This window comes from Thalassophryne amazonica, chromosome 20 (genome assembly GCF_902500255.1).
Source record: "Thalassophryne amazonica chromosome 20, fThaAma1.1, whole genome shotgun sequence".
Taxonomy (NCBI): Eukaryota; Metazoa; Chordata; class Actinopteri; order Batrachoidiformes; family Batrachoididae; genus Thalassophryne; species Thalassophryne amazonica.
The window spans coordinates 36,856,077-36,883,955 of record NC_047122.1 but is presented as its reverse complement, the minus strand read 5'-3'; the positions used below and the strand labels follow the sequence as shown (position 1 = coordinate 36,883,955).

General features: G+C 41.4%; 1 protein-coding gene across 1 annotated transcript in view; it reads left to right on the top strand.

Annotated features, from left to right (window-relative positions):
- The window catches only part of snx27a (sorting nexin 27a), a 32,698-nt gene extending 9,637 nt beyond the window's left edge, over positions 1-23,061 (top strand). The window contains 13 exon segments of the mRNA XM_034160887.1: positions 939-1,164; positions 1,285-1,477; positions 3,584-3,648; positions 3,979-4,027; positions 4,030-4,095; positions 8,350-8,421; positions 11,466-11,629; positions 18,440-18,529; positions 20,643-20,792; positions 20,884-21,012; positions 21,702-21,761; positions 21,931-21,979; positions 22,788-23,061. Coding sequence (XP_034016778.1) covers positions 939-1,164; positions 1,285-1,477; positions 3,584-3,648; positions 3,979-4,027; positions 4,030-4,095; positions 8,350-8,421; positions 11,466-11,629; positions 18,440-18,529; positions 20,643-20,792; positions 20,884-21,012; positions 21,702-21,761; positions 21,931-21,979; positions 22,788-22,858 — 1,384 coding nt within the window. The 3' untranslated portion in view covers positions 22,859-23,061.
- Positions 23,062-27,879: the final 4,818 nt, after the last annotated feature.

Genomic DNA, 27,879 nt, shown 5'->3' with positions numbered 1-27,879 from the left:
TAATTCACTACAACCAACACAGTTTATTAATGGAGGACATACCATACTTTAACAAAAAAAAACAATGTAGATGAGTGTTGGGTTGGTGCATTCTGGCCAGTTAGTGTAAGTTACAAAACAATGCAAGAGGCAAGCCCATTTAAAAAGGCGTATAATGAGGACAATCGGATTTAAAATCTGGTGATCTGTGATTCACCAGGTCATTTGGAAAAGCTGATTGTTACTTTGTGTAATATCCCATAGACATGTCCGCCACCTGCTGGATCCAGCAACCACTTTCACATGAACTAACAAATAAGTTAGGAAATGTGGGGTGAAATATCAGCCCCGTGAGGCCAAATCTGGGAAGAAGTTTACAACGGAAGAGAAAGTAAAGGTGTAATTAAACAATGTGAATGGAGATTATACTTTGAATGTGTACTTGGAAATGGCTCACAGCAAACTCTAAACACTGCTGCAAAACCTTTGAAATACCTGGTTGGAACATTGTTGTGGAACTTTCATAAGAAAGACGTCACATACCGTGCTGCTATCTGCTGAACAGTTCAGGAATTCGCTTCCGTGTGAAATTCTGAATTGGCGCAGGGGCTGTACTTGCACTGGCACATACGCAGCTTGATAGGACAGGCTGCAGAATTGCTGTGTTTATAAACTCAATATACAGTGCACATTGGAGATCAGAATTATGGCATTACTCCTGAAAGAGATGCAGCTTCAACTAAAGGCGTCAGCACATACTTGTCCATACTCATTCCAGCTGCTGTCTGACTATTTCTTTCCTGGTTAGTACCATAAAAGTTCAAACATTGACTACTGAATCTGGAGAGTTAAAAAAAAAAAATCTATGTTGAATGATGGATTGAACTTGTGGAAAAACTGACCGGGCTTTCAGTCACTTCTGCTTTCTCATTCTGTGCTCGCTGTCATTTTCCTGGCAGTAATGGGGTGAGTGTGGAAGGGGCAACCCATAAGCAGGTGGTGGACCTGATCCGTGCCGGGGAGAAGGAACTGGTTCTGGCAGTGCTGTCTGTTCCGCCACAGGAGGCTGACGGATTGGAAGGAGGAGAGGACGTTCAACCCAATTATGACTACAGTGACAAGCAGGCTGTTCCCATCTCCATTCCTACTTACAAACATGTAGAGCAGCACTCTGAGAGGTTTGTGGTGAGTACGGCTTTGGCTCAGAATATCTCATAACTATTTATCATTCAAAAACAAGTTTGTAACTTATAAAGTTCATCTGCTGTGATACACAACAATGTTTCTTTCTGTCAATGGCTGTAGGTCTACAACGTGTATATGTCGGGCAGACAGCTGTGCTCAAAGCGATACCGAGAGTTTGCCATCCTGCACCAGAACCTAAAGAGGGAGTTTTCAAACTTTAATTTTCCAAAATTGCCTGGTAAATGGCCGTTCTCCCTTTCTGAACAGCAGCTGGATGCTCGGCGCCGAGGTCTGGAGGAATACGTGGAAAGAGGTAGGCTGACGTGTCCTTTGTCTGTAATTACTGTACCTCCATCAAGTAGGTAATTCGGTGCTCTTTGTATTCCTGTTAGCAGGATTACACAAAAACCACTGAACTGATTACCGTGGAAGGGTGGGGTATGGGCATAGGAGGAAAGAGTTGTCTTTTGGAGCAGATCCAATTAAGTGGACACATCCAGGATTATTATTAATTTTATTTGTTTTTACTTTCTTTAACATTGTGGGATCAGACGATCTAGTGGTTTGTTTGTTTTTTGTGAATTTCTTCCAAATTAATACATAGACCAGTGCTTTCCAAACCTATTACTGCAGCAGGCACCCCCCTGCCCGTAAACGATGTTTTTAATGTTACAATTTATACAAAACTGCGATTTATTGAACAAAACTAAATAATACCAAATTACCTTTACAAAGAAATTAAGTACGGTGCATCATGTATCTTAAATCAAAAATATATTTATAAAAATGTCACAAGCATGGCTGTTATGGTTCATCAGTGTTGCCAAATACAGCTGATGGTTTCCAGCTTGAAAATTGTTCAAAAACGGCCAAAATGCACACAAAACTATGTAACTACAAAAATGTTATTTTATGTATAACTTTCTCTAAATGATATATAAATTTTCTGATCAATCCAGCTGAAGCAAATTCCCATAGCAATAAAAAAGTGCCTTACTCATCTACCTTGGTGTCCCAAGACGATCGTGAAAAAAAAATCAGGTATTCATTTTGAGACATTTCACCATTAATTTGGTGCAGATTCTTATAAAATATGAGTTTTAAGCAAGTGCCTTTACAATGGGTGAGTAAAATGTGGGGAGAAGGCCCTTTTGTTATTGTGATAAATGAAATTTACCTAATTACAGTTGGCTACAATCCAACCACTAGGAGCAGGCGCCCAGGGTGACCACGTAAATGCTTCATCCTATAAAAGTTTAATCATTTTTGTTGCATTCACTCTATCAGAAATAAATGTTCTGTCCTCACAAAATATGTGGAAAAAAAATAGAGTTGCAGCTTTCTAGCCAAGTTCATCTTGCACTCAATCTGAATAGTTGGCATTTAGGCCACTGTTGTCATTACGTCAAGGAAGATTCCTTCATTTTTCTCTCCCTCATATTCCTCTTTATAAAGCCTGCGGTTAAAACATGTGCTTAATTCTTGAGGAAGGTGTGGACTCTTGGAGCACTTATAGTCTTTAATTAGGTTTGATTCTGTAAGAGGACAAGAAAAAAAAAAAGTTCTGCTACAAATCCTTTGAGTGTTCGAGGAGTCTATATTTGGAAGCATGTGGACGATAATGTTCAAGTACCATTGTACAAATAATGAATGTTTGTGTTGAATGGTATGTTCCAGCTTTCACCGAATTAAATATTCGTTCATTGAAAGACTGTAAAAACATTCATTTGTTTTATATAACAGCTAAAATAGATCCTTGTCATTTGATATTGCTGCTAATGTCCAACACAAACTTTAAATAGGAGTCCATATTATGACCTGGAGTCCAGTGATGTTGTCTACTGACTTCATACTTCCAAAAAATAAAAGACTTTGTGTAGTTCCTCAGTCCAGCGAAAAATCACGTCAGCTTTTCATCCGAACAGATCTTCATGCCTCCAGATGACTTACAGTGGAGTGGATTTTTGTGTGTGTGTGTGTGTGTGTGTTAGAAGAACTAGCAAATTGTCGTCCGTCAGCAACACAAACTCCGCCATGTTTGTTTTAAAGCTAAGTGCCATCCCGTTAGTGTGAGCATGCACGTCCACAGACCACATGCATGCTCACACTAGCGGGACGGTGGTGGTGGAAGCGTGCTCTTCTTTTCTTTTTCTTTCGGCTGCTCCTGTTCAGGATCGCCACAACAGAAGCGATGGTGCCAAACGTATGGAACCAAATTGCACTCTAAATGGAACAAATAATCCATGTCACGTGACATACAAAGCACCAATGAAATGACAATGATCCACTCAGCCATTATATAAAATGTTATTTATACTGTTTACATGCTATTATCTGTGACATAAATGGAAAATACTATAGTTAACTGAACCCATGATTTTTTGCTTCTATCTTTTTTTTTTTTTCTGTTTCTCTCTAGTGTGCTCCGTGCGGGTGATTGGTGAAAGTGACATAATGCAAGAGTTTCTTTCTGAATCAGATGAGGTATTGTACTTTCCAAAATAAATATTATTCTACTGCGGATTGTACTAGAATTAGCTGTAGCTATTTCTTCATGCAGATTGATTCTGGGCTTTTGAAACTTGTAGCTTAGAACAGAATATTTTTCTGCAAATCGAAAACAAGCCATAGTGCAGGTACTGCAGCTCGTAAGGCAGGAAAAAAAGTGCACACTTTGCAGCACTGCAGCCTGTTGTAATAGTTGGTATCAGTGCTTTACTTAAAGCTGTTAACTTGTGTATGAATCTAAGAAAAAGTAAGGTGGCATTGAATGTGTTTTTCTAACATGTAATCATATTTTTTTGCTTTGTCTAGAACTATAATGGAGTGACAGATGTAGAACTACGAATAGCTCTGCCAGACAAGACACCATCTCTGTCAGAGTTCGTAAGAACAGCACCACAGACCAGGTTACCAGGTCAGACCACATGAGTGAAAACAGGCAAAACCAGCACCTGACTAAAATGTGGGCTTTCCAAATATACAGGGATGAAGTTCTCGTCTGTATGATGATTTCTGTCAATTGGGCTGCCAAAAGGCCATATATGACAGGGCTCGATGATATGCTTGTTCGCTTGAGCCCTGAGACCGTGAACAATGGTGTCAGACTTTGTGCTTCACGCCCCTCAGTTGCCTGGCATGGGAAGTTAATTTTTAGCCATATTTGGAATTAAATCTGGTGAAAAATCAACGTATTTAAGTGATGTTCCTGTGGCAGCAGAAGCCTTTTTCTGATGGTCTGTTTTCGGCTTAAATGAACCTGATTCTCTAAACATGCACACTCCTCCTCACTTGCCTCTGTGTGGTGTCAGTGAACAGACACACACATCCCTCTCTCTCTCTGTATCTGTCTGTATGTATCAAGCACAACTGCGCTCGATCTCCAAATTTCAGAGACGTTGAAGAGAAAAAAGTCTGAAAAGCAAAGCAGTGATTAAAAGAATAAATTCTCCATTGTCTGTAACTGCTGTTGCCTTCAGAAATTAACAGTTTATTTTAACAGTTAAAGGCTGGCTGTTACATCTATGTCCTGTGTGTTAGAGGTGTGGCTTAAACCTACTCCTGCAGGGAGAGGAGGAGGCGGCTTAAAATGGGGGGGGGGGGGGCATAAGAGGAAAAGAGGGGGGTGGGGGTTGGTGTTTTGTCCATCCAGTGTTGAAATGCTTTTAACATTTAAATCATTTTGACCTTGCGTATCATCAAGTGACATTAAGGCCCGGGTCACACGGCACACAGTGATCGCTGAACAAAGGAAAAAGTCACAAAATCGTCGAAAAAAGTGGACAATGAGCCGGCACTTCTCCCATCATTGAAAAGCCTGCAAGTCAGCACGCATAGTAGACAACACCGAAACTAACAACAGAACACCGAAGTGAACAGCAACCTTGATGCTTTAAAGAGAATCAAAACGAAACATTCATGATGACATGACTTGACAGCAGGTATCAGACCGAGCGCCAGACTGTGCTCAAGTCTGCAGCCAGTCTGTGCTCTCCACAGCACCCGTAGCCGGAGATTTGGTTGTCTTGACAACAGGTTTGTCTTCACGGCTGCAACGTACATGTGCACACGCACTTTGCAGCCAGAGACGTAATAGTTGAGATGTCGTCAGCGTTCCTGCAAGACATCGGACTTGGGAGGTTGGGCGACAATCAAACAGAACACTGACGGTACGGGAACTATGCAAACATCAGGGAACCGTCAACACAGAAAGCAAAAAGGAATACAAACGAATTGAAGTTGTCAGGATTCGTTCACATTTTTCAACAGTTTGAAAATTCTGATGAAGTGCCAGCTGCAGAATGAAGCTGGACGACAGTTAAACAATGTCCCGAAAGTCAGCGTAAGTCCAGATTTCTTGTTTGTTTTAGCTTCGGTGTCCTTCGTTAGTGCTGTGTGGCCAGGGCTTAAAATACAACAACACAGCGAAATATGACATTTGCATTGTACAACCCCTGGCAATAATTATGGAATCACCGGCCTCTGAGGATGTTCATTCAGTTGTTTAATTTTGTAGAAAAAAAGCAGATCACAGACATGACACAAAACTAAAGTAATTTCAAATGGCAACTTTCTGGCTTTAAGAAACACTATAAGAAATCAAGAAAAAAAGATTATGGCAGTCAGTAACGGTTACTTTTTTGGACCAAGCAGAGGGAAATAAATAATGACTCAATCAATTCTGAGGAATAAATTATGGAATCATCCTGTAAATTTTCATCCCCAAAACTAACACCTGCATCAAATCAGATCTGCTCATTAGTCTGCATCTAAAAAGGAGTGATCACACTTTGGAGAGCTGTTGCACCAAGTGGACGGACATGAATCATGGCTCCAACACGAGAGATGTCAATTGAAACAAAGGAGAGGATTCTCAAACTCTTAAAAGAGGGTAAATCATCACGCAATGTTGCAAAAGTTGTTGGTTGTTCATACTCAGCTGTGTCTAAACTCTGGACCAAATACAAACATGGGAAGGTTGTTAAAGGCAAACATACTGGTAGACCAAGGAAGACATCAAAGCGTCAAGACAGAAAACTTAAAGCAATATGTCTCAAAAATCGAAAATGCACAACAAACAAATGAGGAATGAATGGGAGGAAACTGGAGTCAACGTCTGTGACAGAACTGTAAGAAACCGCCTAAAGGAAATGGGATTTACATACAGAAAAGCTAAACGAACACCATCATTAACACCTAAACAGAAAAAACCAAGGTTACAATGGGCTAAGGAAAAGCTATCGTGGACTGTGGATGACTGGATGAAAGTCATATTCAGTGATGAATCTCAAATCTGCATTGGGCAAGGTCATGATGCTGGAACTTTTGTTTGGTGCCGTTCCAGTGAGATTTATAAAGATGACTGCCTGAAGAGCACATGTAAATTTCCACAGTCATTGATGATATGGGGCTGCATGTCAGGTAAAGGCACTGGGGAGATGGCTGTCATTACATCATCAATAAATGCACAAGTTTATGTTGGTATTTTGGACACTTTTCTTATCCCATCAATTGAAAGGATGTTTGGGGATGATATCATTTTTCAAGATGATAATGCATCTTGCCATAGAGCAAAAAGACACATAGGGTCTATGTCATGGCCTGCAAATAGTCCGGATCTTAATCCAACTGAAAATCTTTGGTGGAAGTTGAAGAAAATGGTCCATGACAAGGCTCCAACCTGCAAAGCTGATCTGGAAACAGCAATCAGAGAAAGTTGGAGCCAGATTGATGAAGAGTACTGTTTGTCACTTATTAAGTCCATGCCTCAGAGACTGCAAGCTGTTATAAAAGCCAGAGGTGGTGCAACAAAATACTAGTGATGTGTTGGAGCGTTCTTTTGTTTTTCATGATTCCATAATGTTTTCCTCAGAATTGAGTGAGTCCATATTTTTTTCCCTCTGATTGGTCTAAAAAAGTAACCGTTACTGACTGCCACAATTTTTTTTCCTTATTTCTTATAGTGTTTCTTAAAGCCAGAAAGTTGCCATTTGAAATTACTTTAGTTTTGTGTCATGTCTGTGATCTGCTTTTTTTTTCTACAAAATTAAACAGAATGAACATCCTCCGAGGACGGTGATTCCATAATTTTTGCCAGGGGTTGTAATAGCTTAGTTCAATCTAAGCTGTTTGATTCTCACTGATACATGATGAAGCAGCACTGACATGCAATTTTAAAATGGATTATTTTACCTCCATATTATCTAGAAGCTCATTGTTTTGAATCTACACAGGTATGAATGACAAATTTATTCTACTACGGAATATCTGTTCAAATGAGTTCAATTGAATGTTGTTCAATCAGTTTACATGCATTGCTGTGCAGTTTCAAATTTTGCATAATTGTGTCCTAGCTTTGGCTTAACTTCTTGATCTTGACTGGAAAGTTGTTTAGTTGAAAGGAGTGCAAATATGGACTTGTTCAATTCTTCCTTTTAAAATTGTGCTCAAAATGCACTATTATTATTATTATTTCTGCTCATCCTTTTGGACCAGGAAAAAGAAACAGTTCATATTTAATCTGTTGTATTTTAAAAGATTTCGGTTGATTCTCATTTTAACTGTCTCCACCAAGTTTTACCTTAAATCCTAGGATGCGATTGCAGAATGCTTTATTTAAAAAGGTAGATGGTGAACAGCTTGTGATTTGGCTGTTAAAAAAAAAAAAAAAATCAGTGAGTGTGTGTGTGTGTGTTGCACTTTAATTCCTGAATATACCATCGCAGTTCACCTTGAATGTCATATTCAAGGTCAGATGGCAGCAGGCTTTGCACTTACTGGGTTGTCTGTATCTGGGTTTTATGGCCTTGGACCCGAGGAGATAAAGCTATATTCATTTTTTTAATTACATTTAAAAATTCAGATCAATTGCTCATGTAAATTGGTGTTTGTTGCCACATTATTGTATGTGTTCTTATTGTGTTTTGCCTTATTGTTTGTTCATCTGAATTGTGTTCACCTTAAATCACTACTCGGTGTGTAACATTAAATCTCATCTCTTGGAACATTCCTGATATCAAATAAAAAAGGGAATGCACATAATTAGCCAAGACAAAAAAAAAACTTCCATAAAAAACTTTCAAAAGTAAGCTTTCACATTGGGGTGCAGTTAAATATATTTTCTCATTTATGGTGACATGAAAAGCTAAAGTGAGGTTCTTGTTTCTTTTCTTTTGTAGGCATCAGTAATGAAAATTGGAATGGACAGTGTTATGGCGAGCTACTTTGCCCTTTTTGAGGTCATCAACCACACGTTTGGTAAGAACAGCAGTTTCTGCAGAGCATTTGAAGCACATGACTTTCACTGTGCTGACCTGTATCATCACACGAGCAGCTTAATGCATGTGGGGGAGGTGATGGTCTAGTGCCATAGTGGCCAACCCGTGGCTCACGAGCCGCATGCGGCTCTTTGCCTGGTGTCATGCGGTTCTTACGTTCATGTCCAAGTTTCTGTTTGTGTGTGTATTTGTGTGTGTTCGCTTCGCTTAAGTTCAATACGGTAATTTTGTTGAATGTGCTTCACTTGGGTTCATTACGGTATTTCGAGATCATGGCAAATGCGCAGGTGCGTGAAATAACTGCTAAATTTCCCAGTAGCTGCTAGGTCAGGGAGTCGATCTTCTGTCAGATCTCAAAATGGCAGGGAAAAAATGCACTGCAAAAAGAAAATATGAAGATGAAAGCAGGACGTTTCTAACAGAGTGGGAGAATTTATATTTTTTCGTCGAACGTAATGGCAAGCCATTCTGCCTTATATGTCAGTCGTCATTGGTGCATTTCAAGGCTTCAAATCTTCAGCGTCACTTCAGCTCACTCCACGCTAACATTGACCAGGAATTTCCAAAAGGGACTGAACTTCGCAAGCACAAGCTGCCCACTTTGAAAAGTCAGGCAGAAAAGCAGGTACAGGTTTTCAAAAAATTTACGAAGCAGTCAGAGACAGTAACACTTGCATTGTATAAACTGGCTTGGAACATTGCACGGGCTAAAAAGCCATACAACGAAAGGGAGTTCGTTAGAAAATGCGTAAGTGACGCTGTTGAAATCTTGTCTCCTGAAAACGACAAACTAAAACACATGGCATCAGACCTCCATCTGTCCCGCCACACTGTTGAACACAGAATATCAGACATTAACACAGTTATTGAATCACAGTTGCACTCTGACCTTCAAGCATGCGAGTATTTCAGTGTCGCATTGGATAGAGTTTGTGACATACAAGACAAGCCTCAGTTGGCAATATTTGCACGCTTTGTGTCAAAGGAGTGTGTGATCAAAGAAGAACTCCTGGATATTGTGCCACTGAAAGACCGAACCCGTGGCATACATGTGAAAGAAACGATGGCTGCATTTGAGAAAGCAAATCTGCTACTACAGAAGCTAACAACAATAGCCACGGATGGCGCACCATCCATGATCGGATCTGTAAACGGGCTCGTGGGGCTCTGCAAAGCCGACGAAACATTTCCCGACTTTTGGAATTTCCACTGCATCATCCACAGGGAGCAACTCGTGTCTAAATCGTTGAATTTAGACAACATCATGAAACCTGTGATGGAAATCGTCAACTACATCCGTACACATGCTCTTAATCACAGGCAATTCAAGAATTTGGCAATTCAAGAATTTCATCGCTGAGCTGGACGAAGAGCTTCCAGGTGACCTGCCACTACACTGCACCGTGAGGTGGCTGTCAAGGGGAAAGGTACTCTCTCGCTTCTTTGAACTTTAGATGCTGTGAAACTCTTCATGGAAGAGAAGAACAAGGACTATCCCCAGCTCTCGGACCCCAAATGGATTTTGGATTTGGCCTTTTTGGTCGACATGTTGGGCCACTTGGATAGACTGAACCTTATCCTGCAGGGTAAAATGAAAGTGCTTGCCTGATCTGGTGGCAAAGTGTGTTTGCGTTTGTCAACAAACTGAAGCTGTTCAAGGCGCATATTCAAAGGGAGATTTAACGCATTTCTCCACTCTGCTAAAAGTTAGCGGGCAAGTCACCAGTGCCACCTAAATAAGCAAGGAGCCAGATATGCAACTCTGGTTGAAAACTTGCACGAAACCTTTGTGATCCGGTTCCGCGATCTACAACTGAAAATGCCACAGATCACGTTCGTCATCGATCCATTTAATGCGGATACGGACTGTTTGAAAGCCCCTCTAGTCGCAGATGAGGCAGCCGCTGAGTTGGAGATGATTGATCTCGCTGAGGAGGACCAACTGAAACCTGCTTTAAGGGAAGGGACCACTGAGTTCTGGAAAAGTGTGTCAATGGAAAAATACCCCAATGTCAAAAGGGCTGCACTTAAAATACTGTCAATGTTTGGCTCAACGTACGTCTGTGAGTCTGTATTTTCTACCATGAAATACGTCAAATCAAACACGCTCTGTTATTGACTGACACCCATGTGAAAGAATTGCTTCGAGTGGCAACAACGAGTACGAGCCAGATTTGAGGAGGATTGTTCAGGGAAGGAATGCCAGAAGTCCCATTAAGCAACATGCATTGTAAGTGCACGCTATATTGATTATTGAAAAATGACTGGCCTGTGGTCTTGGTACTGTAGTAAATATGTCATTATCATGTTGGTGTGGGGCATTTGTTATTTGTTAACATGTTGGAGTGACATCAATCTGGCTGAGCCTGTGTGTGTGTGTGTGTGTGTGTGTGTGTGTGTGTGTGTGTGTGTGTGTGTGTGTGTGTGTGTGTGTGTGTGTGAGGAAGAGGAAGAGGAAGAGATGGTTGGGGGTGTGTGCCCATGTGTATGATGTTGCTGGCCTGTGGTCTTACTATTGTAGGGGTATTTACAATTAATCTGACTGAGCAGAGGTGTGTGTGTGTGTGTGTGTGCGCGCATGCTGAAGGATGGGTAATGTTTGTGTGCCCATGTTCATGTGCCCGTGTGCCGATGTGGCTCTTTGCTGTAACACAGTAAGAAATGTGGCTCTTGGTCTCCGACTGGTTGGCCACCCCTGGTCTAGTGGTTAAGGTGTTGGGCTTGAGACCAGAAGATCCTCGGTTCAAATCCCCACCTGACTGGAACATCACTGAGGGCCCTTGGGCAAGTTCCTGAATCCCCTAGTTGCTCCTGGTGTGTAGTGAGTACCTTGTATGGCAGCACCCTGACATCGGGGTGAATGTGAGAAATAATTGTAAAGCACTTTGAGCGTCTGATGCAGATGGAAAAGCGCTATATAAATGCAGTCCATTTATGTGGTGGTTAACTGATTAAGATAACTAAGATTTTTTTGGGTGAGGAGCCACTTGTCATTTCTTTTTGCCTTTGTGGTTTTTGTTCCAGTTCGGAAGCTGGCTCCGAATGAGTTTCCCCACAAGCTTTATGTGCAGAACTACACATCAGTGGTGCCGGGGACTTGTTTGGCGCTCCGCAAATGGTTATTCAGCTTGCAGGAGGAGGAGCTGCTCAGAGACAACCCACTGGCACTACACTACTGTTTTCATCAGGTAAAGACAATTAGAAGTGGACAGCTTCACTCCTCTTGAAGAATTTGATCACCTCACCAAGTTTCTTTGAGGTCAACTGAATACTTGTTTCGCGTAACATAGCTGAAAACGTGCTCTCTGTAGTTGGGGTTTTATCAGTTTTATGATGCACTTTGTGGCTGAACTTTGTACAAGTGCTGTGTTGGACTGAATTATAGCTACAGGTTTTTCTAGTGTTTTTGTCCAACTGGTTTCTATATTATATTTTAATGCAGTAACATAACACCATCACAGATTTCAACCTCAAAAAACAAAATGGTGCAAACAGCCTTTCTGATAATGTTGCCAATAATTGCAGTTTATAACTCTCAAGGTTTTACAGTGCACCCAGAAAGTATTCAAAGTGCTTCAGTTTTTCCACATTTTATGTTACAGCCTTTTTCCAAAATGGAGTAAATTCAAAAATTTTTTCCTCAAAATTCTACTCACAACACCTCATAATGACAAAATGAAAAAGGTGTTTTGTTTTTAATTTATTAAAAATAACAAACGAAATGTGCTTCTTCCTACTCCCTTTTGGATATGTTATGTTGACAACATTTTTGCTCTTGCTTGCCTCTACTGGTGGTTGGCTCTCACTGCGGTATTGTATCACTTCCTGTTCCGGAGCACAGCGGTGTTTTGCTGTATCTGTTAGCTGTTTAATCTGCGCAGTTAGATTGATCTAGTTATCTAGATTACGATTGGTTTCCCAGTGTAATCTTTACGTGCCTTAACTAAAGCACTCCTTCTGCTGAATCACCTCTAAATTATTTACACATTATTCACTTTGCGTGTTCTTAGGAATCCGCTAGCTTAGCGTAGCTACTAGCTCTTAGCCGATTTAGCATGGCGGCTTCTCCTGTCTCTCCCGCACTTTTCTGCTCTGGGTGTGAAATGTTTAGTTATTCCTCGGCCTCCTTTAGCAGTAACGGTACTTGTAATAAGTGTAGCTTATTCGTAGCTTTGGAGGCCAGGCTGGGCGAATTGGAGACTCGGCTCCGCACCGTGGAAAATTCTACAGCTAGCCAGGCCCCTGTAGTCGGTGCGGACCAAGGTAGCTTAGCCGCCGTTAGTTACCCCCTGGCAGATCCCGAGCAGCCGGGAAAGCAGGCCGACTGGGTGACTGTGAGGAGGAAGCGTAGCCCTAAACAGAAGCCCCGTGTACACCGCCAACCCGTTCACATCTCTAACCGTTTTTCCCCACTCGACGACACACCCGCCGAGGATCAAACTCTGGTTATTGGCGACTCTGTTTTGAGAAATGTGAAGTTAGCGACACCAGCAACCATAGTCAATTGTCTTCCGGGGGCCAGAGCAGGCGACATTGAAGGAAATTTGAAACTGCTGGCTAAGGCTAAGCGTAAATTTGGTAAGATTGTAATTCACGTCGGCAGTAATGACACCCGGTTACGCCAATCGGAGGTCACTAAAATTAACATTAAATCGGTGTGTAACTTTGCAAAAACAATGTCGGACTCTGTAGTTTTCTCTGGGCCCCTCCCCAATCAGACCGGGAGTGACATGTTTAGCCGCATGTTCTCCTTGAATTGCTGGCTGTCTGAGTGGTGTCCAAAAATGAGGTGGGCTTCATAGATAATTGGCAAAGCTTCTGGGGAAAACCTGGTCTTGTTAGGAGAGACGGCATCCATCCCACTTTGGATGGAGCAGCTCTCATTTCTAGAAATCTGGCCAATTTTCTTAAATCCTCCAAACCGTGACTATCCAGGGTTGGGACCAGGAAGCAGAGTTGTAGTCTTACACACCTCTCTGCAGCTTCTCTCGCCCTGCCATCCCCTCATTACCCCATCCCCGTAGAGACGGTGCCTGCTCCCAGACTACCAATAACCAGCAAAAATCTATTTAAGCATAAATTCAAAAAAGAAAAAATAATATAGCACCTTCAACTGCACCACAGACTAAAACAGTTAAATGTGGTCTATTAAACATTAGGTCTCTCTCTTCTAAGTCCCTGTTGGTAAATGATATAATAATTGATCAGCATATTGATTTATTCTGCCTTACAGAAACCTGGTTACAGCAGGATGAATATGTTAGTTTTAAATGAGTCAAACACCCCCGAGTCACACTAACTGCCAGAATGCTTGTAGCACGGGCCGGGGCGGAGGATTAGCAGCAATCTTCCATTCCAGCTTATTAATTAATCAAAAACCCAGACAGAGCTTTAATTCATTTGAAAGCTTGACTCTTAGTCTTGTCCATCCAAATTGGAAGTCCCAAAAAACAGTTTATTTGTTATTATCTATCGTCCACCTGGTCGTTACTGTGAGTTTCCTCTGTGAATTTTCAGACCTTTTGTCTGACTTAGTGCTAAGCTCAGATAAGATAATTATAGTGGGCGATTTTAACATCCACACAGATGCAGAGAAGGACAGCCTCAACACTGCATTTAATCTATTATTAGACTCTATTGGCTTTGCTCAAAAAGTAAATGAGTCCACCCACCACTTTAATCATATCTTAGCTCTTGTTCTGACTTATGGTATGGAAATAGAAGACTTAACAGTATTCCCTGAAAACTCCCTTCTGTCTGATCATTTCTTAATAACATTTACATTTACTCTGATGACTACCCAGCAGTGGGGAATAAGTTTCATTACACTAGAAGTCTTTCAGAAAGCGCTGTAACTAGGTTTAAGGATATGATTCCTTCTTTATGTTCTCTAATGCCATATACCAACACAGTGCAGAGTAGCTACCTAAACTCTGTAAGTGAGATAGAGTATCTCGTCAATAGTTTTACATCCTCATTGAAGACAACTTTGGATGCTGTAGCTCCTCTGAAAAAGAGAGCTTTAAATCAGAAGTGCCTGACTCCGTGGTATAACTCACAAATTCGTAGCTTAAGCAGATAACCCGTAAGTTGGAGAGGAATGGCGTCTCACTAATTTAGAAGATCTTCACTTAGCCTGGAAAAAAGAGTCTGTTTGCTCTATAAAAAAGCCCTCCGTAAAGCTAGGACATCTTTCTACTCATCACTAATTGAAGAAAATAAGAACACCCCCAGGTTTCTTTTCAGCACTGTAGCCAGGCTGACAAGAGTCAGAGCTCTATTGAGCTGAGTATCCATTAACTTTAACTAGTAATGACTTCATGACTTTCTTTGCTAACAAAATTTTAACTATTAGAGAAAAAAATACTCATAACCATCCCAAAGACGTATCGTTATCTTTGGCTGCTTTCAGTGATGCCGGTATTTGGTTAGACTCTTTCTCTCAGATTGTTCTGTCTGAGTTATTTTCATTAGTTACTTCATACAAACCATCAACATGTTTATTAGACCCCATTCCTACCAGGCTGCTCAAGGAAGCCCTACCATTATTTAATGCTTCGATCTTAAATATGATCAATCTATCTTTGTTAGTTGGCTATGTACCACAGGCTTTTAAGGTGGTAGTAATTAAACCATTACTTAAAAAGCCATCACTTGACCCAGCTATCTTAGCTAATTATAGGCCAATCTCCAACCTTCCTTTCTCTCAAAAATTCTTGAAAGGGTAGTTGTAAAACAGCTAACTGATCATCTGCAGAGGAATGTCTATTTGAAGAGTTTCAGTCAGGTTTTAGAATTCATCATAGTACAGAAACAGCATTAGTGAAGGTTACAAATGATCTTCTTATGGCCTCGGACAGTGGACTCATCTCTGTGCTTGTTCTGTTAGACCTCAGTGCTGCTTTTGATACTGTTGACCATAAAATTTTATTACAGAGATTAGAGCATGCCATAGGTATTAAAGGCACTGCGTTGCGGTGGTTTCAATCATATTTGTCTAATAGATTACAATTTGTTCATGTAAATGGGGAATCTTCTTCAGACTAAAGTTAATTATGGAGTTCCACAAGGTTCTGTGCTAGGACCAATTTTATTCACTTTATACATGCTTCCCTTAGGCAGTATTATTAGACGGTATTGCTTAAATTTTCATTGTTACGCAGATGATACCCAGCTTTATCTATCCATGAAGCCAGAGGACACACACCAATTAGCTAAACTGCAGGATTGTCTTACAGACATAAAGACATGGATGACCTCTAATTTCCTGCTTTTAAACTCAGATAAAACTGAAGTTATTGTACTTGGCCCCACAAATCTTAGAAACATGGTGTCTAACCAGATCCTTACTCTGGATGGCATTACCCTGAGCTCTAGTAATACTGTGAGAAATCTTGGAGTCATTTGATCAGGATAGGTCATTCAAAAGCGCATATTAAGCAATATGTAGGACTGCTTTTTGCATTTACGCAATATCTCTAAAATCAGAAAGGTCTTGTCTCAGAGTGATGCTGAAAACTAATTCATGCATTTATTTCCTCTAGGCTGGACTATTGTAATTCATTTATACAGGTTGTCCTAAAAGTTCCCTAAAAAGCCTTCAGTTAATTCAAATGCTGCAGCTAGAGTACTGACGGGGACTAGAAGGAGAGAGCATATCTCACCCATATTGGCCTCTCTTCATTGGCTTCCTGTTAATTCTAGAATAGAATTTAAAATTCTTCTTTCTTACTTATAAGGTTTTGAATAATCAGGTCACATCTTATCTTAGGGACCCTCGTAGTACCATATCACCCCAATAGAGCGCTTCACTGTCAGACTGCAGGCTTACTTGTAGTTCCTAGGGGTTGTAAGAGTAAATGGGAGGGCAGAGCCTTCAGCTTTCAGGCTCCTCTCCTGTGGAACCAGCTCCCAATTCAGATCAGGGAGACAGACACCCTCTCTACTTTTAAGATTAGGCTTAAAACTTTCCTTTTTGCTAAAGCTTATAGTTAGGGCTGGATCAGGTGACCCTGAACCATCCCTTAGTTATGCTGCTATAGACGTAGACTGCTGGGGGGTTCCCATGATGCATTGTTTCTTTCTCTTTTTTGCTCTGTATGCACCACTCTGCATTTAATCATTAGTGATCGATCTCTGCTCCCCTCCACAGCATGTCTTTTTCCTGGTTCTCTCCCTCAGCCCCAACCAGTCCCAGCAGAAGACTGCCCCTCCCTGAGCCTGGTTCTGCTGGAGGTTTCTTCCTGTTAAAAGGGAGTTTTTCCTTCCCACTGTAGCCAAGTGCTTGCTCACAGGGGGTCGTTTTGACCGTTGGGGTTTTACATAATTATTGTATGGCCTTGCCTTACAATATAAAGCGCCTTGGGGCAACTGTTTGTTGTGATTTGGCGCTATATAAAAAAATTGATTGATTGATTGTTCTTTTGTTTTTGTCCGAAATAAATCTTTCATTCATTCAAGAAGTCACATATACATATGTTTTCAGACCCTTTGTTTTTATGACAGTTTTTGCAAATTTATAAAAATTAAAAACTAAGAATTTGCATGTACATAAGTATTCACACCCTTTGCTCTATACTTTGTTGATGCACCTTTGTTACCAGTTAAAGATGCAAGTCTTCCTGAATATGCCACAAGCTTGGTGCACCTATTTTGGGAGGTTTTGTCCATTCAAAACTCTAAAACATTCTTATTTAGGGTCTGCTCCTTCTTTGCCCCTGACCAAGGCAGCATCCACATCTGGAGTTGGTCCCCAGGCACTGGACTGTGGCTGCCCACTGCTCCTAGTAGTTAGATTGTGTCTAACTGTAATTAGGATGAGTTAAATGCAGAGGACAAGTTTTGTTGTATGTATATATGTGCAATGACAATAAAGTTTCTGTTCTATTATATTCCCTTTTGCAGCACCTCTCAAGCTCCATCAGGTTGGATATGGAGCGTCGGTGCACAGCCATTTTCATATCTCTCCAGAGATGTTCAATCAGATTCAGGTCTGGGCTCTGACTGGGCCACTCAAGGACATTCACAGAGTTGTCCTGAAGCCACTCCAGGATCTCTCTGTACATTGCAGCATTCATCTTTCTCTCAATCCTGACTAGTCTCCCAGTTCCTGCCACTGAAAAACATCCCCACAGCATGATGCTGCCACCACCATGCTTCACTGTAGGGATGGTACCTGGTTTCCTCCAAACATGAGGCCTGGCATTGACACAGGAGAGTTCAATCTTTCTCATTAAACCAGAGAATTTTGTTTCTTATGATCAGAGAGTCCTTCAGGTGCCTTTTGGCAAAAGGGCTGCCATGTGCCTTTTACTAAGGAGTGGCTTCCGTCTGGCCACTCTATCATACAGGCCTGATTGGTGGATTGCTGCAGAGATGATTGTTCTTCTGGAAGGTTCTCCTCTCTCTACAGAAGAATGCTGGAGCTCCGACAGGGTGAACATCTTGGTCATGTCCTTGACTAAGGCCCTTCTCCCCTGATCATTCAGTTTAAACAGGCAGCCAGCTCCAGGAAGAGTCCTGGTGAATCTAAAATTCTTCCATTTACAGATGATGGTCACTGTGCTCATTGGGACCTTCACAGCAGCAGAAATGTTCCTGTACCCTTCCCCATTTTTGCGCCTTGAGACAATCCTGTCTCAGAGGTCTATAGACAATTCCTTTGACTTCATGCTTGGTTTGTGCTCTGACATGCACTGTCAGGTGTGCAACCTTATATATAGACAGGTGTGTGTCTTTCCAAATCATGTCCAATCAACTGAATTTACCCCAGGTGGACTCCAGTGAAGCTGTAGAAACATCTCACGGATGATCAGTGGAAACAGGAGGCACCTGAGCTCAGTTTTGAGCTTCATGGCAAAAGCTATAACATAACAAAATGTGGAAAAAGTGAAGCGCTGTGAATACTTTCCAGATGCACTGTATATTTTGATCTTTGACCCCAAACAATAAACTGGTGTTGTTCTATCACTGCATGCACCCCCCCACCCCATGTCTAGGCAATGGACGATGTGAAGAAGGGATTCATAACAACAGAGGACAAATCCTACCAGCTGCAAAAACTGGCAGAGCAGCGAAAGATGGCTACGGTCAGTCCCACAGACCCGTCTTTGTTGGGGGAAGGGATTAGGACAACTCCACTTTGAGCCTTTTGTCCAGGGCCATTAACACAAGTGTTGGCAATAAAACATAAATAACAGAAGGTGTTTAACAACTGAGATGAAGCTTTTAATATTAGTTTGTAGAACATGAAATAAACTTGACGTTTGTGGGTTTGAGAGCATCTGTGTGAAGATTGTAGCCACATTTGATTATTTCTGACCACAGAGGCTGTCTCCTCACTGCACCATCAGTCCAAATGCATCAACAGAGGACTCTTGTACAGTGCTTTCACTATTAATCACAATATTCCACATGTTATTTTTATCGGAAAGCATCCATAGGCTTGTGTTTTCTGTGCAGAGAGGAAGGAGGCTGAAACAGGGTCATTTACAATTTGGCTTGGCCTCAGTAACATAGTAAAATGTTACATTGAAACTAAACATGCAAAAATCCACACCTGCAGGGATTACAGTTCTATATCACTATGACAAATTTTCATCAATTGGGCTGTCAAAAGACAGCGTTCACACTGACGCCGGCCTGACGCAAAATCAAGGCTGGGTGCAAAATATAAAATTTACCACATTCAAAAATTGATTTTTAGAATGTCTGTTTTGTTTTTCTGTTTTATTTTCATCCTGCTCCTCTCTGTTCTCTCTGCAGGTGGAGGGGAAGGAGGTGGTGTGTTTGAGTGTCTGTGCTGCAAAGTTTTACAAACGTATTTTTAAACTTTTCTTTCAGAAGCTACTCTGAGTGTCTCTCTGGTTAACCTAAAAACAGCTGCAGACCCGCGACGCATAACAAACACTAGTCTTTTTTTTGTTGTTGTCGTCCCCCCAAAAATATGCCTAAAATCTGCGCTGATAAAAGCTTCTTACCTCTCACTCAGGTTGCACTTTCCACATAAATACACAAATTCTTGATGGTTCCTACTCAGACTGCAAATCAAGGTTGAATCCAAACAGAAAGAGGGTGTTGTGGGGAGGACGTTACCATTATTTTAAATCAAGGGTGCCCAAGTTCGGTCCTCGAGATCTTCCTTCCTGAAACTTAGTTGTCTCCCTTCTCCAACACACCTGAATCCAATGAAAGGATTATTAAAAGCTTGCTAATGAGTCTTTCATTGGATTCAGGTGTGTTGAAACAGGGAGACAACTAAGAGTGTCAGGAAGGAAGATCTCGAGGATCGAACTTGGGTGCCCCTGTTTTAAATAAACAGTTGTCATGAAGCATTCATGACAACAGTAATGTCAAGCTGGCAAAGAAAAAGTAACATGAAGCCAACAGTGTAAATCAGAAGGTGACTCATACACATTAAATCACACGTACAGCATCACCAATCCATTATGTATGAAACTATGGTCAATGCAGTCTTCAGAGTTTAAAGTCCTGATGCACAAGCTGTGAGGTATGCTTCCAAAAGAGAAGGGTCCCTGTTCACGACCACCCACACCTCATTCTCCGGGTACACTTAGACTTGTGCCAGGAAGGGCATCTGGTGTGAAACCTATGCCAAATCAACATGTAGCACCAAATGGATCTGCTGTGGTGATCCTGAGGGGGAATTCAACATTTTTACTTAATTGTTCCAGCCAGTCTTATATAGTTGAAATGGGAATTATTCATCCTTCTTAATCTAAAGACTAGTCACATTCTGCGCTTCTCACATGTAGTGAGAAGCGCCTTGGGGCAACTGTTTGTTGTGATTTGGCGCTATATAAATGAAATTGATTTGATTTGATTCTAGTCTTTTCCTTTCAGCTGTCACTGTTGAGGGTCACCACAGCAGGTGCATCTTCATCACACCATCCACCTGTATGTCCTCTCTCAGCACATCCATAAACATCCTCTTTGGCCTCACTTTTCTCCTCTTGCCTGGTGGTTCAATCCTCATCATCCTTCTATCTATATGCCCTGTGTCTGTCCTCTGTACATGTTCAAACCATCCCGATCTCACCTCTTTGACCTTGTGTTCAAACCATCCCACCTGCGCTGTCATTCTGATACGCTCCCATTGTGGTGATGTAACTAAAATTTGTGCGAAATTTGACAGAGTTTACATGTAGTGTGAACCCGACAACAATCTTTGTGTCTGTCTAGTACCTGAGCTTGTTGCGGTCATGTGAGGGCTATAATGAGGTGGCGTTCCCCCACTGCTCCTGTGACTCTAGAAGGAAAGGTCATGTCATCACAGCTATTGGCATCAATCATTTCAAGCTGCATGCTTGCACTGAGGATGGTGCGCTGGAGGCAAGTGTTGAAACACTAAATTGTTCAATCAGTTGAAGATTCACACCTGCATGTATTCAAGGAGTGCTGAGTCTTTCTCTCTCTCCTTCAGAACCAGGTAATCACTGTTGAGTGGGGGGAGATGCAGCGCTGGGACACTGATGAGGAGGGGATGGCCTTCTGCTTCGAATATGCCAGAGGAGAGAAAAAACCTCGCTGGGTCAAGATATTCACTCCATATGTGAGTGTACATATGTTCACACTGGACTCTGATCCACTTTGTTGTGGGGTTTTTTTGTGAGAATTGGCATTTTCCTAAACTTTGGGGGGGGAAAAAACCTCAGGATGTAAACAGTAAAATGCAGTGAGTGAATTGATAAATGAATGAATTAGTCCATTCCTCCTGTTTAAAACAATAACTCAAAAACAGGCAATCTCGTATGTCCCTAAATTATACTATAAGGGTGTATAACGAGGGCAGACTGATTAAAAATTTGGATAATTTGATACCAGATCAATCCATAAACCATCTTTATTTTTTGCTTGTATAATGTGGTTGGTGGATGATGAGAAAATTAGGAGCAGGTGTGATCAGTGACTGAGACACCATTTTCGCGTAGAAATGTAAGCAGTTATTTAATTTCATTTATTCAGTTGATGAACACAAATGACGTGGCACTTCTTTGCCTTTCCTTGTCAAAATGTGTTGTTTTTTTTTTTTGTGTAGTTTTATCTACTGTGGCTTGAAGTGAGCTTTTCGGTTTCTTTTAGCCTCAGACTGGTGGCCACCATCTTTGTAATCAGTGTATAAAGATAGTGACACAAAAGAAACTCATAAAGAGTGCAGTTTTTTTTTTTTTTTTCCTGTTTTTACATGACGATTTTGTGTTTTGGAGCCTAAATAATAAAGCTGTTGCCTTTCTTTGCCAGTTTAACTACATGCACGAGTGCTTTGAGCGAGTCTTTTGTGAGCTGAAGTGGAGGAAACAGGTACAGACCACTCCTTTCCTCCTCCATTCTGAGTTCACAGTGCAAGTTTGACATTTGTAACTCATTATTCAGTCTATTTTTAGAAATACAATAAGCCATTGACTGTTTGACAGTTTCTTTTTGCTTGAGTTACTTTTAATATTCCAAGTTGTTTTCTGTCTTGCATCAGGTTGAGGAAGAGGCATCCGATAAAGATAACAAAAATTGCAGCAACAATGGTAAGCAACAAGTAATGTAGGTTTTTTTTTGTTTGTTTGTTTTTTTACCTTTTTTTAAATAATCATCGTTTTTGCTGTTCTGTTGGTAAACAGGATCACTAGGATCCAGGTTTTGAGTGGATTCAGAGCATGAACAAACATGGATTCAGGCGTACTGCTGTGCAGCGGTCTGAATAACAGAATCCACCTGCTGCCATGAATTATGCAAATATTCCCTGTCTGACAGAAAGTAACAGGGAGATGGTGGGTGATATGTGTGCGGTATTCTCTCACTGCACCTTTTTTTTTTTTTTTTTTTTTTTTAAGGTTTCTATCTTATAAATGGCTTGTGTTCACTGGAACTGAATTACAATCGATTCTCTGGAAAGCTTGGATCATGTAATAAAAGCCACAAACCAGATTATTTGGAGAAGTTGCAAAGCAGAGAAAAATTACTATTTCTTAAACCGTTTAAGTCATCTTAACTTTTTCTTTTCTTTTCTTTGGGGCAAAGTTCCCTAATTTGTTTTTTGAGATCTGTGAGTATATGCAGGCCAGTGGATTTGTGTGTACATGCAGGGTGAAGTAGGAGATATCAAAGGAATCTCTATTGGACCCAAACATCAAAGGGAGCTTAAACTATTTGTTGTCAGAATAACTGCACCGTGTGAGATGAGAGGGTTGCGTTTGGAGTCATGGTAACGGAAACGGATAATGAATCTGAACGGCGAAGGGCATTATGTATTTTCAGAAGTCACATGATGTGAAGGAAAAAAAAAAACAGCACATCATTCAGTGTTGTTCCCTCAACCGTCTCTCTGTATTCCAGAGTATCTGCCTCCTCTGGAGACACAGCAGAAGGGATGGCGCCACCTAGGGGGGGAGATTGCAACATCCTAAAATCATCAGTCATCTGAACTATAAATTGGTCCACTCATATCATCAGAGCCACCCCAGAGAGCGCCCATCGACAAACACAGAACCGAGTGTCAGATTGAGGCGATCCACGCCAGGAAACGCGCTGGAAGTGTCTAATTTGGGAACCTGGAGTGGGAAGAAAAAAAAAATCCCATTAGCCAATCCCGGGAGCACACTGCAAAAAGGAAAATGAACACAAGCCAACTTCCATACATCACTTACGTGTGTCTCCATACTGTGTCTTGTTGTTTTCCACTATACATCTGCCACCTGCTGCAGGGAAGGACGCTGGCGAATCCTCACCACTGGTTGTGATGTCACGCGTGCACACAGTGTGTGTATGTTCTCAGTTATGGTTGCTGCAGTGCTACGCAACAAGTTGCGCAAAGGGAGCCACTTAATAAAACGCTGGGAGCAAACATCTGGGATTGTGACTGACCCAAACACATCTGTTCTCCCTGTTGAGGCGACAGCGATGAGAGGGGTGTATCCAGGAAAATTGGAAAAAGAACTGATGCTGGACATAAATGCTAAATGTATTTCCGTCTATGTTGTCGTTAATCAGAAAACATGGGCAGTGTAAATGTAAGTGAAAACGGATACGGTGAAATGTTCATAAAACATGTATGTTTATTAACTGTTTTATTTCCGATGAACTGTGGATTAATAATTATAATTTGTGTGTTTTTTTTTTTTTTTTTTTTTTTTTTTTATATCTAACAGGGTGAAACTCTGATTGGCATTCAGGCTGATTTTAGGTAATCTCAGCTTTTCACTTTCTTAAGTCACGTAACTTCAGAAAAGTGTTGGACGTCTGTGTTGTCAAACTATGACTTTTTATTTCCTTCTGAAGCGTTGTAATGGCAATTTCTGCCCCGCTATGTGCAGGGACCACTGCGTAAATTAAAGACTGAGGTTGAAGCGTAGACGTATCCGCTTAAGACTGAGAGCTTGTTTGAGCAACTGGACTGGAGAGTTTTTGTCTGAGCTGCAGATTACAGAACAGGCAGCAGAGTGCAGCACTGTGACAAAGAATTAGGTTTTGTAAGAGTGATTCCCTCTGCTTCTGTAACTCAGCCACCGGTGTCCCTTCTCTGCAGTTTGCCCATTAACCACATCAGGAGGACAGGTGGCATCTGCGTTTACATCTAGGTGGTGCATGAAGGTGTTACGCAGCCGCCTGCCTCTCATGCAGCCTGCACGGGATACAGTATTATTGTTTGTTTTTTTACTTTTTAAGAAAAATGTTTTTCCCCAAAAACACAAAAAAAAGGAAGTGGTCATCTCTTTGGATAAGCATTGTAGAAATTGGATGGAGTTGGAGATAATATGTGCCGACAATGCAATAGTGTTTTGTTTATCCCAGTAAGGGCTAGTAGGTTATTCACTTGTGTTCTGACAGTGACCGGAAATAAGTACTAGAGCGATGTATGTAATGTTTTTTTTTTTCCCCATTTACACTGACGTTAAAAGCACAGGGTCTGTGATTTGTCCTGCTTTCTGTCATTTGCCTGGCTGCTGTTTGTGTCCTCCCTGTTTTCTCACTGACATTGCTGATAAGCTTTTAAGCTCTGATTGGACACGTCTGATGAGCTGTCTGTGTGCAAGTCAGCAAATGAAGATGGAGCTCTGTGTTTGTTTGACGGCCGAGACGGCGCACAGATGGAGACAAATGGAGAGGCGCCTCACATTGTCTTGCGTTCAGTGTCTCCTTCCCTTGCTTCCTGGTCCTCTGGATTTCTTTGACTGAGCGCTTGTGCTCTTTATCATTCAGCTGCTGCCTCGGGTACATAATGGCCTAAAACAATACATGCAGTAGTGTTTTGCACACAGTGTAGCGGCTGAATCTCTATCTGGTCATTTTGACAGCTAAAGTAATAGTTTAGAGATGGATGGTTTAAGAACTGGTGATGCTCGACTGACGCGGTCCTTTTTAGGGCGAGGTGGTCTCTCGTCTGTCCGTCCGCTCTTACGCTCTCCAGGTTTGCCTCCCATCATCACGGGATGCTGTTGCCGTGGCAGCACCGCCTTGCCCAAACCTTCTCTGTTCAGCATCTATTCCTTTATTCCTGTCAGACAGCTGAGACGCCTCCCAAAAATCTATTCCTAGCGATGTTTGTTACTGTTTGATGTGTGTCCTCTGTCCCTGTGGCTTGTGCTGCTGTGAACAGCCGTTGCTGCTTTTATTTTTTGGTGTTTGAGTATGTCTCGTCTTTGTCAGGTGGCATTTTCCGCTCAGCCACAGGCAAGTGTGCGTACTGTCAGATGTTGTCTATATATAGGTGAGGTAAATGTCAGTGATTGTTGCTGAAGGTGGCTGGATGACAGGAATGTCAAGAGGCACACGTATTTTATTTTATTTATTTATTTTTTCCCCTCCGTAGTTATTTCTCATTTGTTTTTCATCAGAGATTACTGTAAATGGACGCTCAAAGCACTTTACACACTCTCACATTTACCCTGATGTGAGGGTGCTGCCATACAAGGCACTCACTACACACTGGGAGCAGCTAGGGGATTAAAGACCTTGCCTCTGGCCCCTTAGTGATTTTCCGGGATTTGAACCGAGGATCCTCTGGTCTGAAGCCCAACACTTTAACCACTAGATGATCACCTTTGTTTACACCAATCATTAAGAAAAACACACAACCACAATGTGGTCAATCTGTCTGGAGTCAGTCGTTCTCAAAAACTGAGTGACCATGCAAGAAGACACGGAAAGCCAACAAGAGCCCAAGAAAACGAGGGCGTTACAGACTTCAAATGCATTGATGGGGGAAAAACTGTGTCGTCCGGCTTTTTTATTGTTGCTGTTGCATCACCATTCACAGCTTCATGGTGAGATGCAATAGAGGTGAATTATCATAAAACGGATCAAATCTGTGTGACTATGCAAGGAGACCAGTGAGGGAAGTCATCAAGACACCCGTGGTGTCGTGCAAGACAGGATTCTCATGTCTGACATCTTGGTTTTGAAGAAATCCTCTGACATTCCACCATGAAGCTGTGCAAGTGAAGACGAAACAGACAGAAGCTGCACTTTGCAGTTTGTCCAGACGTGTCCACAGAAGCCTATAGCTTGTTCGTAGTCGTGGGTTTACCATACAGTTATACACGGTTTGTATTTTGTAATGATGGCGCTCGTCCATCTGAAGTACAACCCTAATTCCAATTAAGTTGGGACATTGTAAAAATGTAAATAAAAACAGAATACAATGATTTGCAAATCCTCTTCAACCTATATTCTATTGAATACACCACAAAGAAGATATTTAATGTATTGGTTTTGTACAAATACTTGGTCATTTTGAAATGGATGCCTGCAGCACATTTCAAAAAAGCTGGGACAGTGGTATGTTTACCACTGTTACATCACCTTTCCTTCTAACAACACTCTAAGCGTTTGGGAACTGACTCTTAATTGTTGAAGCTTTGTAGGTGGAATTCTTTCCCATTCTTGCTTGATGTATGACTTATTTGTTCAACAGTCTGGGGTCTCCGTTGTCATATTTTGTGCTTCATAATGTACCACACATTTTCAATGGGCGACAGGTCTGGACTGCAGGCAGGCCAGTCTAGTACCCGGACTCTTATTATGAAGCCAAGCTGTTGTAACACGTGCAGAATGTGGCTTGGCATTGTCTTGTTGAAATAAGCAGGGACGTCCCTGAAAAAGACATTGCTTAGATGGCAGAATGTGTTGCTCCAAAACCTGGATGTACCATACAGAATTGTTGGTGTCATCAGATGTGTAAGTTGCCCATGCCATGGGCACTAACCATCACAGATGCTGGCTTTTGAACTTTGTGCTGGTAACAATCTGGATGGTCTTTTTCCTCTTTTGTCCAGATGACACGACGTCCATGATTTCCAAAAACAATTTGAAATGTGGACTCATCAGACCACAGCACACTTTGCCGCTTTGCGTCTGTCCATTTCAAATGAGCTTGGGCCCAGAGAAGGCGGCGGCGTTTCTGGATGTTGTTGATGTATGGCTTTTGTTTTGCATGGTAGAGTTTTAACTTGAACTTGTAGATGTAGCGACGAACTGTGTTAACTGACAGTGGTTTTCTGAAGTGTTCCTGCGCCCACGCGGTAAGATCCTTTACACAATGATGTTGGTTTTTAATGCAGTGCCGCCTGAGGGATCGAAGGTCACGGGCATTCAATGTTGGTTTTCAGCCTTGCCACTTACATGTAGAAAGTTCTCCAGATTCTTTCAATCTTCGATTATATTATGGACTGTAGATGCTGGAATCCCTAAATTCCTTGCAATTGAACGTTGAGAAACATTGTTCTTAAACTGTTGGACTATTTTTTGTTTTTCTTTTTTTTCATACAGTTCACAACGTGGTGATCCTCGCCCCATCTTTGCTTGTGAATGGCTGAGCCTTTTGGGGATGCTCCTTTTATACCCAGTCATGACACTCACCTGTTTCCAATTAGGTGGTGTTTGAGCTTTCATCAACTTTCCCAGTCTTTTGTTGCCCTGTCCCAACTTTTTTGAAACGTGTTACAGGCATCCATTTCAAAATGACCAAATATTTGCACAAAAACAAAGTTTATCAGTTTGAACATTAAATATCTTGTCTTTGTGGTGTATTAAAATAAATATAGGTTGAAGAGGATTTGCAAATCACTGTATTCTGTTTTTATTTACATTTTACACAACATCCCAACTTCATTGGAATTGGGGTTGTAGATGCTCAAAGCAATAATGCCACACAGACGTCGGCATGCTGCGATGCAAGGTGCATCATAACTTGGTGTTTAAAGTTAAGGTTCAGGGGACCATAGTGTTTTTCCTCAGTGGTTTGTGATATTTTTGTTCACCCTCTTGAATTGAACCTGAAAATCTACACTACACGTGCATCTCTATTGGTTTGTTTCAGCTCCATTGTGGCAGTGTGGAAGCATAATTACAAAAATTGTGCCACTGTACAAATATGTACCGACCTGTAATTTCAGAGCAGATTAATCAGCAATCCACGTTGTATCATTAA